We start from the raw sequence: 14,481 nt of genomic DNA, 5'->3' as shown, positions 1-14,481 counted from the left end.
TGCGTTCATTGTATGGGATGAGCCTCTATACCTTCCTCGGTCATGCAGAATGAACCGACACTGTTGCACTTGTAAAAGGGTCGTCGCTTGGGCTTCCTGGGACTGCCCGAGTCCCTGAAGCCAGAGTGTCATCTGGTTTAGTCAGGTCGCAAGAGTTTGCCATCGAGAAAAGACATGATCGGCGGGGGATGGGGTTGTGGTGATGCCGCGGCTTGGAACACTTGGTCCTCGACAGTAAGGATACCGTATGAAGTGCGACAAGAATTGACATGGCATGGCAGGCCAAGACAAGAGAGGATGGGGGTGGGGAAGACCAAGATTTGGGGAAGAAAAACCTAGCAGAGATGACGTCGAGACGGATTCTCGCGGTTGGCGGGCTCCGATGCATTAGTGCTGTGGTTCTGGAATTACTGGCCAACTCTGTATCAGCTTCAGGGTCCTGTCGTCCAATGTCGGCACAAACACCCCCCAGCTTTAATGGTGCAGGTCCCCTGAATGGATCCGTTACCACAGCACTAAAACAGTGCCTTTTTTTGAGGAACGAAGTCCTTGTTGTCTAGTCCTATGTATGGCATGGCACAGTTTTCTGCGGAACATTCCTGCCAACAAATCAAGTCAAGCATAGTCGTCATGCCAGGGAGATGTACAGTTCCGATCATTCGGCGCCAGGTAGAATCTCGTACTCATCGACGGCCATAGGGATCTGTCATCCCGCGTTGATCACGCCCACACTATCCATCTCCCTTGCAGAGTCGACTGTGGGAGGTTCACGTCTTCCATCTCCAAGAACCACAGCTTGATAAGTAATTGCCCAGCCATTGGCAGAAAATACACGTTCGACTCCATCAATCGCCAAGTATAGTAATCCAACCTTACGATGGTCAAGGTCCTCATCATCATGGCCGATTATGGCCACGATCCCACAGGTCAGCAGCTATCCCGTCATCAGCCAGCCCCTGTCATCCGCCCCGTCTCTCCTCTCTGTTGCTCCCCTAATCCTCCCGTCCCCGTCCCCGTCCCCATGTCCACCATCCCCGCAAACCCCCTTCCAGACCCACGAGGATTCCTTGTAGCAACTTTACCACCATACAACCCCTCCATGACCGAACCTGCGTCGCGAACTGCAAAGCTAATCTCTATCCTGCTTCAATAGAAGTCGCGGTTCCCTACCAGACCTTTAAGGATGCCGGCTTCGATGTAAACTTTGCGACCGAAACGGGCAAAACGCCCCGAGGCGATGGGAAAATGCTCGAGGGCATCTCTCAGAAGATCCTGGTACGATTTATGAACTTTGTTCTCATCTCTGAGCTCTTACTTCCCGGTCCCGTACACATCATCAGCAAACGTTCCGCAATTGTGCATAAAGTGTCCGCAGATCACAAACCCGTTCATCGGGCCCAGTTCCGGCTTTCGCCCATCCAATGGCTTCGAGGTTCGAGCTGACTTTACTATCTATATGCATAGGGTGCCGCCGCTTCAGCGAAGAAGCTATATAATTCTATGGCAGAGTCTCCGGAGATGCAGCAACCCTTGTCATGGTCCGCCCCTGGCTTCACTCTCGACGACTTCGACGTCGTGCACATACCAGGCGGTCATGACAAGGCTGTAAGGCAGCTGATGGACTCAGCTATCGTGCAAAAGCTCTTTGCCGATTACTTCCCCAAGACTAAGAAGCCTAGCAAAAAGATTGTGGCTGCCATCTGTCACGGCCCGCTGGTGCTCTGCAACGCCAAAGGCGAGGACGGAAACAGCGTTTTATACCACTGCACAACTACGGCCCTCCCTGCCTGCTTCGAAGCGTTGTCTTTCCACGGCACCAAACTGTTCATGGGTGACTACTACAAGACATATGGTGCTGGCAGTGAGAACGTTGAGGATTCGGTCAGTTGACTGTTGCCACTGATCATTTTGAAACATAGAGAGTGTGTACTAACAAAACAATAGATGAAAAAGGTGCTCAAGGATCCAAGTCAGTTCAAGAGTAGCTGGCAACCCCACCGACCGTTAGTATACATCATGATACGATCAACCTCTCTTGCTAACGGCTTCTAGTTTTGTTGTGGAAGATACAGAATACAATTACATCAGTGCTCGGTTTCCTCCTGATTCGGAAAAATATTCCGAAATGGTGGTCAACCTCGCTCACTTAGTCCAGAGCTACAAGAGCGTCGACGAGTCGCGCACCACTTAGTTCAATGTTATTCCCAATGAGGCACAATACATTGGAAACTCTTAATGTTAGAAGCAGGAAAATATGCACGTCAACGCCTGGATACGGCAGTGTTATTGCAGAGAATGTCAAGAATGTTTCGTCGGTGGAGAGGGGTCCCTATGTCTTGAGGACTCATCACGGAGAACCGGAGTTGCCAGCGATATAGATATTCTAAGCTTGCCAATGCATGATTGACTCAGTATCTAAGCTTACGAAGCATGCAAATGATTCTGAACATGGCCACTTGCGCTGATGTCACTGACGACTAGCTTGTTGTCGAGAGTCATGACCACTACCCCTCAGCTTCACTCCACATCCAACTGGAGCTTCGAAGGGGGGTTGAGCATAATGCTGGCAATGCAACTGCGGTTCCGCACAGTAAACCATACTGACAGAACTCTATCCCCAACCCACGGACCCTCTGATCGTCTTTGAGTGGCATGACCAAAGTCGCCTCTCACTCCGACATATGCATAATTCTCCTGATGGCTTCGTCGACTCCTCCGACAACAATGCTTGGCTCTGTTCCAACGACGCTGCCCAACGAGTCAACCCAGCCAGCTCCGGTGCGGTCGATCCACGCAGACTGCCAACCTACGGCCCTCGCCCCCAGCGCATCAAACGGGTTCGAGCTGACGAGCCAGATGCTGTCCTCTTTGCCTGACTTTCCTACCTTTTCCGCGAAGTGACTATAGGTCTTGGGAGATGGCTTGAAACATTGCACTTCCTCTACGGTTACCAACTTGCCAGGCCCGAAGACATGGCTCATCCGGGACAGGTCGGGGGACGTCTTCATCGAAGTGCCCACCATGTCATCTGTGCCGTTGGAGAAGATGTATGCGTCTATCGAAGCATTGTTCTCGACGAGCCCCATGGCTGAATTGATCTCTGGGAATGTCTGAAGGCCATTGTAGGCGTCCATGAGACGATCCTCGTCTTCCTTGGAAAGCGACAGCTTCTTTTCCGCGATGGCGTGTTTTAGCGAAGCGCGTGTCAGCTCAGAAAATGAGCGGTAAATGCCTAAGAAAGGTAATCAGTCAACGAATTTTCAGCCGCACTCTAATGGGAGGCAACCAAATGCCACGTCGTCGACATACCCATGCTGTTGGCCCGCCATGTGTACTCGAGCTGATACCTCCTCCACTGCGCAGCCAGCCCGTTGGCGTTCTCGTCGCCGTACAGCTTTGAGAGTTCTGAGGCGACGGATTCGGTGGACAACAACGTGCCGTACAAATCAAATGCAATGACTACTCTTTTCTGTTCCGAAGCCATCTTATTATCTTTGATATTCTTCTGTATTCTCCTTGCCGGCTGAATCAGAGCGGTGCACACGTGCAGTCTGCCTTATTCTAGGTGGAATCTTCGGTTGTGTTCGCCGAATTGCTCACCTGCGGGGGGCTGTGTTTGTCGTCCGAACGCCTAGTTTTCAGGGGGTGGGTTTGCTGTAGCGGCCTAGCTCTCACGATTGCGCGGGGGGAAGCTGGAGCTGGAAACACTCTAAAGCGTTTTTATAAGATCCCCGCAGTTAGCACCGTTCAGCCCTAAAAGCTCAAATAAAAAAACTAGGAATAGCCCAATTGCCTCAAAGTCACGTCGGATCAACGTCATCGACTCTCTTCCATTCTCTCATTTTTCCGCAATATCGAATTCACAACTCACCAGGCCACGAAATCAGTCAATCAGCATGAGGAATTCTGATGAAGAGACGATACAGTTCGAGACGTTTAGAGACTGTCTATCCGCGGCCATTGTGGAGCGCGTGACGAAACCGGCATCTAAGCCCAAGAGACGGGCCAAAAAGACAAAATCGGCCTCGCCGCAAAAGAAGAAATCTCAAAATGAGAATACGGACGAGGCCCCCGTTGACGCGGACGACATGATGGAGTTCAGCTCCTATATCGCTTCGGAGGCCTTTGAATCTTTCCCGGAGGACCTCAAGACCCTTACGCACGTGGCGTACACGGCGGACTCGGCGCTGCAATCCCGCTGCTCGCTGCCGCTGACCGGCTCCGACGTGGCCGATCTCCTACCGACACTCTCCCCGGCCGTCGCCGACTCGCTGGTGGCGTACAACATAATCGACCCGGACCGCCAGGGCTCGCACGAGTTCCTCGCCCCCGTGCTGACCGAGTATGTTTCCGCACTGATCGCGGCGCCGCCGCCCCCGCGGTCGACGAGAGACCAGGCCGAGGGCTGCGAACTGTGCGGCCGCGACTGGATCGGGCTGACGTACCACCATCTCATCCCGCGCATGGTCCACGACAAGGTCGTGAAGCGCGGGTGGCACCGCGAGGACGAGCTGAACAACGTCGCTTGGCTGTGTCGGCTTTGTCACTCCTTCGTGCACCGTTTCGCGGGGCACGAGGACCTGGCGAGGTACTATTACACCGTCGACCTGTTGCTGGAGCAGGACGAGGTCGTGAAGTTTGCGCAGTACGCAAGCAGGGTGCGATGGAAGGGGAGGTAGCGTTTTATCCCCCTTCGCGGCGGTAGCCCTTTCGACGTGGTGAAGGAACGTTTGTTGAGTGTTTTGCCTGTTTTATACCCATCAGCGACGCAGTGCATCCTTCTTTTTTTTTTTTTTTTTTTTTTTTTTTTAGATCGAAACAGCTCGTCATCCATTTACTCTCGTCTCAAATCTGCGTGTCTAAACTGAAGCTGTACCAACAGACTGCACTCCCCCACACTACTTGAATCAGTATTGTATCTCATTTCGATCTCACCGGACGCGCCAGGGCAGTCAGATGTGTTAACCATATAAAGCCGTAGCCGGTGTTGACTTGCTTCATCGTGACCAAAGGAAAAGTGAGTGTGGAAATGGTTATGGAGTCGTGAGATTGGACAAAAGGTTCTGGAAGAGTGGATTGTTATTTAACTTTTCCGTGACTTATAAATGGTGAAATTGAGAGCGAGGTGCTGTAGTGTTTACGAGGTATTGGTATTTGAGATATCATGTGTAGAAGAGAAATTGAAGCAGTCCGTTCCAGAAGTGAGAGGAGGGACAGTGTGCATGCTGGAGGCCATGCTGGGCTTCATATGAGCGCCAGTGCCGGGAATCACGAGGACGAAGTTGTCTTCATGACATTTGGAAGTGCTGAATTGAATTCAATGAGAAGATAATGAAAACATGACTTTGTGCGGATTCATAGCTGCAGGAGAGTGAGGCATGAGTTAGAAAAGCGTCCAAGTAAGGAGGATGCTTGTGAGCCAGCACCATTCCAGCTTACTGCTTCAACTGTGAGATTGATGAGTGAAAATGAATGACAGATGAGGCCTACACTCCTCATCATGAGAGTTACAACTCAATTGTACGGCTGAGACGGTATCGACTCATATGAGCCTGTCGAGGAAATCGTTTGCTAGACGACAGTAGCCAACTTACTTCATTCCTGATACGTCTCAGATACACAGTATACTCAGCGCATGGTTCATAAATTAGCTGCAAGCCATATTATTCGCAATCTCCATGTGTCAAAAGTAAGAAAAACAAAAGTGTCGCCGGTGTGTTTATTCTAACACTCATTTAGCCCTACTGTAAGCCATGTGTGACAGAGGGTATAGCTTCTCAAGTAATGAACATGATGACAAAGGAAGCTACAGTTTCGAATGCAAATGACTCCAACACATAAAAACATCCTTATCTTGCGCAGCCATCCCAGCCAGCATCTAGTGCGGTCCAGTTTGACTCAGTAGCGAAAAATTTCGACACTCACCGAGTGAGGCTCGGTCTGTACCCGGCACTACCACGGCGGGCCGACCGGGCATCCCTGGTTGCAGGTCGATCAAGCCCACATGGGCTGGAAACAAAACCCACTTGAAATTGAATCGAGAGATCAAATCGAGGGTAGTGCCGGGTCTTTTCCCTCTAGGACGCACGGCGGTACCGTCGTGGCTCCATCCAGCCACATGCAAATCGCGCCTGAACGGGTGGCCTGATCCATCGTTCGTTCGTCTTCCATATTGCGCACTTATCTGAGTCTGCCCGGGACGATGATGACTCGATTCCCGTCCAATGAGCGCCATTTTCGCCAACACGCGAGATGGGCACCCGTGCAAAGCCCTTCCGGCTGCGGCAACTCGATATTACAGCAAATGGCAAATGTCTCGCCGTCTGCTGACATTGGTTGACACTGCCGCCCAAGGAGGCCAACAATGTCCAGCTGCTGGACGCCTCCCGCCTGACCCTGGCCCCATCTCGGCTTGTCACACCTGTCAAATAATTAAAAGTGACGCAAGTTGGCCCCTGCTGCAGCCCAGCCTTGGGTTTTGTTGGTGTTTTTTTTTATCCTGTCAAAGAGGCTGTCCAGACCGGCAGATCCAAAATAAAAACTGGGTCCCATCGATCCGTCGCATTCTGTTAGTATCTTTTTTTGCAAGTTTTCCAGTTTTTCCCATCTGCTGGATCTAAGTGAGAACTGACTTAGTACGGCAAACTAGTTCATCAGACTTTTTTTTTATTTTGATTTTTACATCAAACGTGAAATCATTACTTGTTTCTTCATTCCACTTTCACTTCACTGCAAAGCCTTGAGAAATCGTCATGAACACAACCAGACACTGCAGGGTCGACTTTCACAGCAAGGAGAATGAGTGGGCCATCATCGATGAGGAAGAGGAGGAGGAGTTGGAGAGGATGCGACAGAGACGCCAACAGAAGAACGCTAGGTACCTCGTCGCCGGTCTCATCGTCGTTCTCGTCCCGGCTATTTGTGGAGTTGTGTGGTGGTTCTGGTAGGTTTCCCCCTTATTCGGCTGCGGACTGGTCTGACACGCAATATAGGTAAACCCACAGGGCCACAAGGATGAGATCTCTGCGGGGGATAAGATGTATTACCCAGTGACTCGATTACTGTATACGCCTTCAGATGAACGCCATCGAACGAGCGCTATGCATGAACACCGTCAGAACAACCCAAACCATGTGCCGGTATGGAGACCAGCTGCGTGAAGCATCGCACCTCATGCGACCTGACCTGCTCGTCTCGCCCAAAAAAAAAGTCTTCCCTACTTTTCCCCCGGTTTTTCGTCGAGAGATACGCGCCGCCGCCCGTCTTTCCACTCCCGCCCCGTCTCGTGGCTCTTTTCTCGCTGGGCGTGCTTATGCTCTACAGCAGCGATTCCGGCATCGAGCCCGAGATGAGCGATGCCCTTGACAGCCTCGCCCGCCTCCTTCGACTCGGCGGCGGAACCTCCTCCGTCAGCTCCCATCACCATATCCGCACACATCTGCGCCCCTTCGAACGCGACGACGCCCAGAGTCGCGCCGAGCGCCATCGGACCCAGCACGTCGCCGCACTTGGTCTCGATCGTCAGGCCGCGGTCGATAGCGTGCTTCTCGAGGATCTTTCTTTTCCTCCGCGCGTTGTGGATGCGGGCCGCGTCGTACGGGATCATGAGCCAGGTCAGGCCGGCTGTTGCCGCGCCCGCGGCGGTACGAAGTGCTGCTCCCGTCGAGCTGCTCGCTATTTGTCGTACGTAATGTTCCCTCCGGGCTATGAGGGCGTTGTCGTCCATCTGTCGGCATTTGAGGTCGTATGCCTCGGCGTCAAAAGGCATGTTATAAAGAAACAGGAATTCCGAAAACAGGATTTAGAGAATAATAGGAGCAGGATGTAATTTCGTTCTGTCGTGGTTCACCGGGAGATTACGGGCTTCGCTTTGATTTGGCCAAGCGCAGATGAGCTTTGCAAATGCTTCGTTCATATACAGCAGCGAAGCCCTACCGCGTGACATCTCCTGCAGCGGAGCCTCACGGGAGGCAGAGATGTCATTTACGGACGGAGGAATGACGCTAGATAGAACGCATGAATAGCTAAATACACAGCCAAAGTCAGAATAACCTCTCGATAAGGTTGATGAACCTCCCAAGCGAATCGGACGGAAGCTACATGTACATGTGTGCTGTGCTGTGCTGTGCTGTGCTGTGCTGCGCCGCAGCTGTACCCGCGTGCCCCGTTCCCCAGACTCAAACTCCGCCGAGTGCCCATCCTGGCCTTCGGCGCGGTGCATTCGGGTCCGGGGACATCGGGAGAGTGGATGTCCGTGCCCCGGGTGTTACCGGTGTAAAAAAAAAAAAAGGCCCCCAATGAGACAGGGACCAGGGGCGCGGACAGCGGACAGCGGACAGCGGAGACTCGGGGTCCAGATGCAGGAACATAGGACAACGACGTTGAATCCCACGTGCAGCGGGACACTAAAGATGAGCAGAATCCAAACTTAATATCTTTTTCCAGCCATGTTCAGCTTCATGCTGAAAAGTGGCTGAGCGTGATTATTCTATCGTCATTATAAATCTTATTCCCCTTGTATGCAAAAGTGACATTTCCCCTTGGTCATTACGCCTTTTCCCAGATAAATTCATCATAGCAGCAGCAGCAGCAGCAGCAGCAGCTCCAGCGTTACATAGTCCTCAACTCGGTATCTCTCCGGTATGTCCAAGAATGGGCATCAGAGTACACCTGCTTGTAACCGAGCACGCCCTCAACGAGAGAGAGCACAATGGGCGGCGTGACGGAGAATGTTCCGCCTCTGTTCTCTGAAACCAGGACCAGACGGTCGATGATGGCACCTAGACCGAATGCGCATTGGTGGAGCCTGACTTCGACGGCAGGGGGCTGGAATCGCTTATCGTCAGCAAACGAGCGAGATTTCAGTTTCAAGAACGCAACGCAAAAAATGACTTGGGAGGGCACAAGAAAAAGAGGAACGGGGGGGGGGGGGGGAGGGGGTTCTCACCTTGCTGCTGAGCTGGTGGTTTGCCCGGCGCCACTTTTTGAAATAGTCAGATAGGAACTTGAGCGTGCCGCTGTGGCTCCCCTGGATCTCAATCTCGTGGGCGCTCCGGGCGTAGATGAAGAGGTGATACGGCGGCTTGTTGAGCAGGTCGTCTGGACGGGGCAGGGCGTCCACGCGGGGGATGAAATCTGGAGCTCTCGTCGTCGGAGAGGCCAGTGGTCCCCGCCTGTCAGCCGCTAGCGAGAGGTTGGACGTCCGCACGTCCAGGCCCACGTCGGCCCACTCGTCGCCCGGCGACATGGAGTACGGGGGCAGCTGCTTGTCTGAGAAGCAATCCTTAATCTCGCCCGAGAAGAGGGGAAAGAGTTCCGTGGGAATGGTGAGTTGGCGCTTCGGCAGCGAAATGATGAAGCCGCCCCGCTCTTCGGACCATACTGTCGATGCCTGGTCGTCTCGGGAAACCTGCAGAGTTGACTTCTGTGTTAGTTTCGCGCCGTCTGGGAAAATAGAACACTGTCCGCAGATGGATGGGGAGCTCACCTCGATGAATAGTCGCAACCTGCTATATGTGGACTGGAGCTTCTCAAGCAGTTCCTCCGTCCACGCCTCGTTCTTGTCGTCATTGAGAAGTTCTGTCGTGGCCTTGAACCAGGTCTCGACCGTGCCGGCGACAGCAGCAGCCAAGTCACCCTTGTCAGGGTACTCTGCGTCCAGCTCGGCCAGGAGAAGTTGCCAATCCGGCTCAACGTCGATGTCGAGGCCGAGGACTTCCTTCAGGTCTTTGATGGCCTTTCGGAGGGGGCTTTCCTCGTTTGTCCAGTGATCACGGATGGCAGCTTTCACTTTGAGTGGTCTGTAGCTGCTGTTAGTTCCATGTTCCGTTGATTGTGGGGCGTCTCTGCGAGAGCTGGGATGTCTTGGGCAGGTTACTCACAAACTAGCCATGGTTGTAGAATTCGGTTGTTGCAGGATGGTTATTGGTGGTGAATGACTGTTGTGTTTATTCTGTGTATGCTGATGAGTATGAGAACAAAGTCCTCTGCTGTCGAGGGAGTTGTCGATGGTTGATATTGACTTCCCAAGAGCTCCAAGTACAAGGATGTCTTTCAGCATGTGTCAGTCCACAATCCACCCCAGACGCCAAGATGAGCGCAGACCCCAGCTGAAGACGTGGCGTCAGGTACTGTTACTGTTCGTTTCTTTTCCAGGCAACAAGGCGGAGTCCTCGTGCCAACGACAAAACATGGCCCAGAAGCCGTTAGGCGGGTGCAAAAGCGCTCAATAGAGGAAATGAACGACATTGCGGGTATAGGTGCCAGGCAGGTAGCCTGACCATCGGCGAGCAGCGAGTGGGCCTCCCGGGGGGAATCGTGTGTTAGTAAAATGCACGCTGAACATGCCATTTAGGGTAGATCCGTATCATGCAGTGCATATCGGGTTTCAATCCCCCGGGCCAAGCCGGGGGTCGCGGGCTTTTACGGCCAGAACTGACGGTTCGCCGCGGTCCGGTCCGACAGCAAATGAGTAAACACAGCATGATGTCACTGACTCAATGTTCGAATCACTGAGAATAAGAGAAAAGAAAAAGATAGATGACCTAGATATTGTCTCGTGACCCGAAGAATATGCAAAATGTGCATCCAACTTTATCCCCTCATCGGATCCTTTTGAGGCTGGTGACCAAAGGAGTCATAATAATGGTCCCAGTACGGACGAGAAATGGCAAGCTTGGGGCTGTCAACTTTCCCCCCTCCAACCAAGGCATTCCAGCACAATTAGCGCCGATGGTCAACCCCCGCATTTCCCCTCTTTAGCAGTTGTAGCGCCCTCAACCCCTGAAAACGGCCTGAAGCCTGTCTCTGCGCCACCTCTACATTTCAACAAGCTCATGTCCACATGTGGAAGGCACTGGCGAGGGGATCTTGGGCGCTCAAGATAGTGAACATCAAGGTTAGGCGCTAGGCTTACAGCCTCCATACACCCCTCAAAGGGGGAGGCAGAACTATAAAGGCCAAATGGGCTTAATGAAACCGCCAGAGCTAGGATGACAAGTATCCCACGAAGCTTGTGAAGGAGAGCTCTTGTGTGGCTGCATGCCCGCCAAGCTCAATAGGTTGAGGCTACTCGCGATGGGCCAAGCAGCTGAGAAAAGAAGGCTGATTCAGAGAGAGAATGCATTGAGCTAGGTCTCAGCTGGGCAATCTTGTGAATTCCGCATCCAAAGGATAAAAAGGCTGCTTGCGCTCGCGGTATTGGAGCAAATACAGAAACCTCATCAGCGTCATTTCGACACCGAGTACTTTGTCTGCCCTCGTCTGTATACACCACAAAACTGATCCTCACTTAATTTCGCAATGTCTCGTCTTCCTGCTGCAGAGAAGTTGCCCCTTGCACTTCGCAAGAATAGTATGTCGCCGCCGCCTGTAGAGGTGTGGAAGTGAATGAAGCTGGGCATATCCACTAACAATCCTTCAAGTCCGCGACGACTGGGAGAGCAAAAAGGAAGACCTCCAAAAGGAGCTCTCCGAAGTCCTCGGAGCCGAATGGACGCTGAAAGACATCAACCCCAACGAGCTCTACCCCTACGCTGGCGAGGGCTACGGCAAAACGTCCCTCGGCAGCTGCATTGAGCAGTAAGTGCGTCCTGTTCTCCACCTTCGGGCAACTTGCTAACGCTTTTTTTTTTTTCCCCCTGCTCGGCAGATACATTTCCTCCGCCATCAGCAACCTCAAGACATATGCGACAAATTATGGAGACGACGGCAAGTCCGAGATCAACTCCATCTGCCACGCCCGATCATTGATCATCGACATTGACGACCGGCCTGATAAGAACCAGCGCGTGACATACTGCGGCGTCGTAGTCAAGGATGGCAAGCTCGTTATCGTCTTCTCAGAGGGAAACCTCGGCACCAACGCTAGCTACGCCATCGACTCGCAGGGTCTCTTAAAAGCCCTCAACGACGCCCCGCCCGCCCCGGGCGCCGGCGCGGCCATGAGCTATGCCGCGCGAACCTCCATTAGGCAGGACTACGACGAGCAGATTGAGGAGACGCGCCAGAAGTTGGCCGACATCCTCGAGAAGCCCGACATTGTGCTCGTGCCCAACTTCGAGTCCAACTTTGCCAAGTTGAAAGAGGAGGGCAGCAAGAAGAAGAGCGAGGTCAGGGATGATTGGGAAAACAACCTCGGCGGCTTCACGAAGAAGTACTTTGAGGGGCTGGTGTACCAGATGGGTTACCAAAAGTTCGAGGACGACGAGCTGCTGCGGGAGGGTTTCAACGAAGCCGTTGAGAAGGGCGAGGTCCACTTCCGCATCGTCGACAAGATGTCGTACGGAACATACGGCGAAGTCGTCCTCGAGAACGGTGCCGTCTATGTCCAAGTAAGTCCGGTCTTTATAGGGAACCTTTTAATGTGTGATTTGTTTACTGACATTTTTTTTTTCCCTAGGCACTAGCGAAGAACTTTGGAACAAACGTCGATTACGCTGCGGAGAAGCTCTTGGATCAGCTCTGAGCGGCCGTCACCATGGCACAGGAGTGCAAAAGTTGACTGTAGTGTAGTAATTAAGAAGTTGTATACGCAGCCCTCAGTATAGTAATCGCAAAGATGGTAAAAATTGTACCTTGTCCCTTGTGTCTTACCATCAACATGAGCTCCTTGTCCATCCTACCTAAAGTACCGCATTTGCAAACCATAGATCAACATCTCCAGGAACATGTATCGGTTACCATTTTGATTCGCACATCTGAGGCATACATAACTTACATGAATAATCATCCAACATAAAAAATAATTCTAATCAGAGGTTCTTGGGAAATCCTTTCAGGAAACAAAACTTGACAGTCAAAGTTACCCTTTCGGGGTAGTGTGGGGTACCATCACAGCTTGTCATTGGCGTCGGGTATCAGCCAGGGAAGCTTTTCACTTGGACGTCAAAAGTCGACGATGAATTCGACATAGTTACAGTTTGATTAAATATATATCCTATCTCGACCGGTGGCACCATCGCCTGGCACTCAGAAGGCGCCTGCACATTTCCACCTCCAACAAAACGCCGAGCAGACCGCCCGTGACCATTCCAGCTGCGTCACCGGCGGTCACGACTCCGAGGCTAAACTCCCGATCGTCCATATCCACATTCTCCTCCATTACTTTGGCAAGGACGTTAATGTACACCAAACCACTCGAGAGTCCGGCCAGAAATGCCAGAAGGAAGGCGCAGTAAGTCGAGACGAGAAAAACGGCGTTGAAGAGGGTGAAAACCGCAACCACGACTAAACTTATCAAACAGGTCCTCAGATCCCGAACTGGGTAGATTGTGACAGAGGACCGGGATACCAGGGTGCCGAGGTGGACGGAGACGCCGTAGGTTGCTGCGAAGCGGGAGAATGTCCCAAAGACCGATCCATCCAGAGTCCGCGCAACACCCTGTTGCAGGAAGAGCAGCGTGGAAGCTGCGAAGAGTGGTAGCATGTTTGACTTGAGCAGGCCGGGAAGAATCTGGAGATTTTTCCGGAAAGATTTCGAACTCGAAGACTCCTGCCCGAACTGGCCAACCCCGAGAAACGAGTGCGTTTCCTCCTCGTCACGCCCATCACCCACATCCCGATGCGTGTGTTTCCGCTTGGTGAGTCTCTGGGGCAGGATGAAGAAATGTGCAATTATCAGAAGAGCTACGAGGTAGTAGGCGCTTCCGGTTGCGCTGCGGAGTACTTTTCCCGCCCTCCGAGTGAGGACGAACGGCCAAACGGCATTGACGACGAGTCCAGCACCGGTGCCGAAACCCCATCCGGTCAAAGCCCGTGTGCCGGAGTGTCCGATCATTCCCAGGCAAGAAACCTCCATCACGGCCGCTAAGACGGAAGCCAATACCGATATCGCAATGCGGATGGGGGGCATGACGTTTGGCGGCGTGTCATCCGCGACCTTTTTGGCAACAAGCCAGCACACAGCAACAATTAGAGGCCGAATCCGACATGGTATGCGGTGGATGACGAAGGGCAGCGACAGCTTCACGGCGACGACCGGGAGCAGCTCGATGAGAGTGACCACGGCCCGGGGGTACGGGACAATGAGGTAGTTCGCCGCATGTATAACGGCTGGCAAAATAGTGTTTGCAAGCCCTGTGTCATTAAAGTATGATCGTGTTAGTGACCCCAAAGCGAGCAGTCGTCGAAATTAGGTGCATCGGAGGCGAAACCTCGAGGCCCGCAAAGTAAAACACTAAAAAAGAAACTTACCTATGGAGGCAAACCCCAAAAGTGCCCGTAACTCGTCAAACGATGTCTTATGTTTCGGCGCCATCACCAAATCGAGGTTCGAAGAGGCAACAAATGGGTTGTCGGAGGTTTTTTTTTTTTTTTTGTCCCACAAGGTTCAAGGAATGAAAGACACACGCACCCACGGCACATCCACAGCCGAACAGAGACACAGGCGACTCAAAAACGAAAAGACGAAGGAAGTCAAAGTCCCATGGGGTCATAGCCACCCGAGAAAATAATATCAAATGCTGAACAAAACGATCAATT

General features: G+C 52.5%; 10 protein-coding genes across 10 annotated transcripts; 6 read left to right on the top strand and 4 right to left on the bottom strand.

The window, feature by feature from the left end:
• Positions 1 to 641: 641 nt before the first annotated feature.
• On the top strand, positions 642 to 800 carry CTRU02_206119 (uncharacterized protein; the record flags this gene model as incomplete). The annotated part of the gene is made up of 1 exon (XM_036728707.1): positions 642 to 800. One exon carries the CDS (start codon positions 642 to 644, stop codon positions 798 to 800), a length of 159 nt encoding a protein of 52 aa, XP_036579596.1.
• Positions 801 to 877: 77 nt separating this feature from the next.
• On the top strand, positions 878 to 2,191 carry CTRU02_206118 (ThiJ/PfpI family protein; the record flags this gene model as incomplete). The annotated part of the gene is made up of 5 exons (XM_070204666.1): positions 878 to 926; positions 1,154 to 1,275; positions 1,465 to 1,881; positions 1,945 to 2,003; positions 2,053 to 2,191. 5 exons carry the CDS (start codon positions 878 to 880, stop codon positions 2,189 to 2,191), a joined length of 786 nt encoding a protein of 261 aa, XP_070061770.1.
• A 478-nt stretch (positions 2,192 to 2,669) lies between these two features.
• Positions 2,670 to 3,484, bottom strand: CTRU02_206117 (haloacid dehalogenase; the record flags this gene model as incomplete). Its single annotated transcript, XM_036728709.1, has 2 exons — positions 2,670 to 3,232; positions 3,310 to 3,484. The coding sequence occupies 2 exons, from the start codon at positions 3,482 to 3,484 to the stop codon at positions 2,670 to 2,672; spliced, it is 738 nt and encodes a 245-aa protein (XP_036579598.1).
• Positions 3,485 to 3,896: 412 nt separating this feature from the next.
• Positions 3,897 to 4,679, top strand: CTRU02_206116 (proline-specific permease; the record flags this gene model as incomplete). Its single annotated transcript, XM_036728710.1, has 1 exon — positions 3,897 to 4,679. The coding sequence occupies one exon, from the start codon at positions 3,897 to 3,899 to the stop codon at positions 4,677 to 4,679; it is 783 nt and encodes a 260-aa protein (XP_036579599.1).
• Positions 4,680 to 6,752: 2,073 nt separating this feature from the next.
• CTRU02_206115 (uncharacterized protein) lies at positions 6,753 to 6,996 on the top strand (the record flags this gene model as incomplete). Its single annotated transcript, XM_036728711.1, has 2 exons — positions 6,753 to 6,943; positions 6,993 to 6,996. The coding sequence occupies 2 exons, from the start codon at positions 6,753 to 6,755 to the stop codon at positions 6,994 to 6,996; spliced, it is 195 nt and encodes a 64-aa protein (XP_036579600.1).
• A 145-nt stretch (positions 6,997 to 7,141) lies between these two features.
• CTRU02_206113 (uncharacterized protein) lies at positions 7,142 to 7,828 on the top strand (the record flags this gene model as incomplete). Its single annotated transcript, XM_036728712.1, has 1 exon — positions 7,142 to 7,828. The coding sequence occupies one exon, from the start codon at positions 7,142 to 7,144 to the stop codon at positions 7,826 to 7,828; it is 687 nt and encodes a 228-aa protein (XP_036579601.1).
• Positions 7,217 to 7,768, bottom strand: CTRU02_206114 (uncharacterized protein; the record flags this gene model as incomplete). The annotated part of the gene is made up of 1 exon (XM_036728713.1): positions 7,217 to 7,768. One exon carries the CDS (start codon positions 7,766 to 7,768, stop codon positions 7,217 to 7,219), a length of 552 nt encoding a protein of 183 aa, XP_036579602.1.
• A 782-nt stretch (positions 7,829 to 8,610) lies between the features above and the next one.
• On the bottom strand, positions 8,611 to 10,060 carry CTRU02_206112 (uncharacterized protein; the record flags this gene model as incomplete). Its single annotated transcript, XM_070204665.1, has 4 exons — positions 8,611 to 8,826; positions 8,948 to 9,409; positions 9,488 to 9,800; positions 9,882 to 10,060. The coding sequence occupies 4 exons, from the start codon at positions 10,058 to 10,060 to the stop codon at positions 8,611 to 8,613; spliced, it is 1,170 nt and encodes a 389-aa protein (XP_070061769.1).
• A 1,241-nt stretch (positions 10,061 to 11,301) lies between these two features.
• Positions 11,302 to 12,466, top strand: CTRU02_206111 (uncharacterized protein; the record flags this gene model as incomplete). The annotated part of the gene is made up of 4 exons (XM_070204664.1): positions 11,302 to 11,353; positions 11,415 to 11,580; positions 11,651 to 12,332; positions 12,401 to 12,466. 4 exons carry the CDS (start codon positions 11,302 to 11,304, stop codon positions 12,464 to 12,466), a joined length of 966 nt encoding a protein of 321 aa, XP_070061768.1.
• A 471-nt stretch (positions 12,467 to 12,937) lies between these two features.
• On the bottom strand, positions 12,938 to 14,257 carry CTRU02_206110 (golgi integral membrane protein; the record flags this gene model as incomplete). Its single annotated transcript, XM_036728716.1, has 2 exons — positions 12,938 to 14,076; positions 14,194 to 14,257. 2 exons carry the CDS (start codon positions 14,255 to 14,257, stop codon positions 12,938 to 12,940), a joined length of 1,203 nt encoding a protein of 400 aa, XP_036579605.1.
• Between the last annotated feature and the right edge of the window lie 224 nt (positions 14,258 to 14,481).

Source organism: Colletotrichum truncatum (genome assembly GCF_014235925.2).
Source record: "Colletotrichum truncatum strain CMES1059 chromosome Unknown Contig_0003, whole genome shotgun sequence".
Classification (NCBI taxonomy): Eukaryota; Fungi; Ascomycota; class Sordariomycetes; order Glomerellales; family Glomerellaceae; genus Colletotrichum; species Colletotrichum truncatum.
The sequence above is the reverse complement of the archived record's forward strand: the minus strand, read 5'-3'. Positions and strand labels throughout refer to the sequence as shown.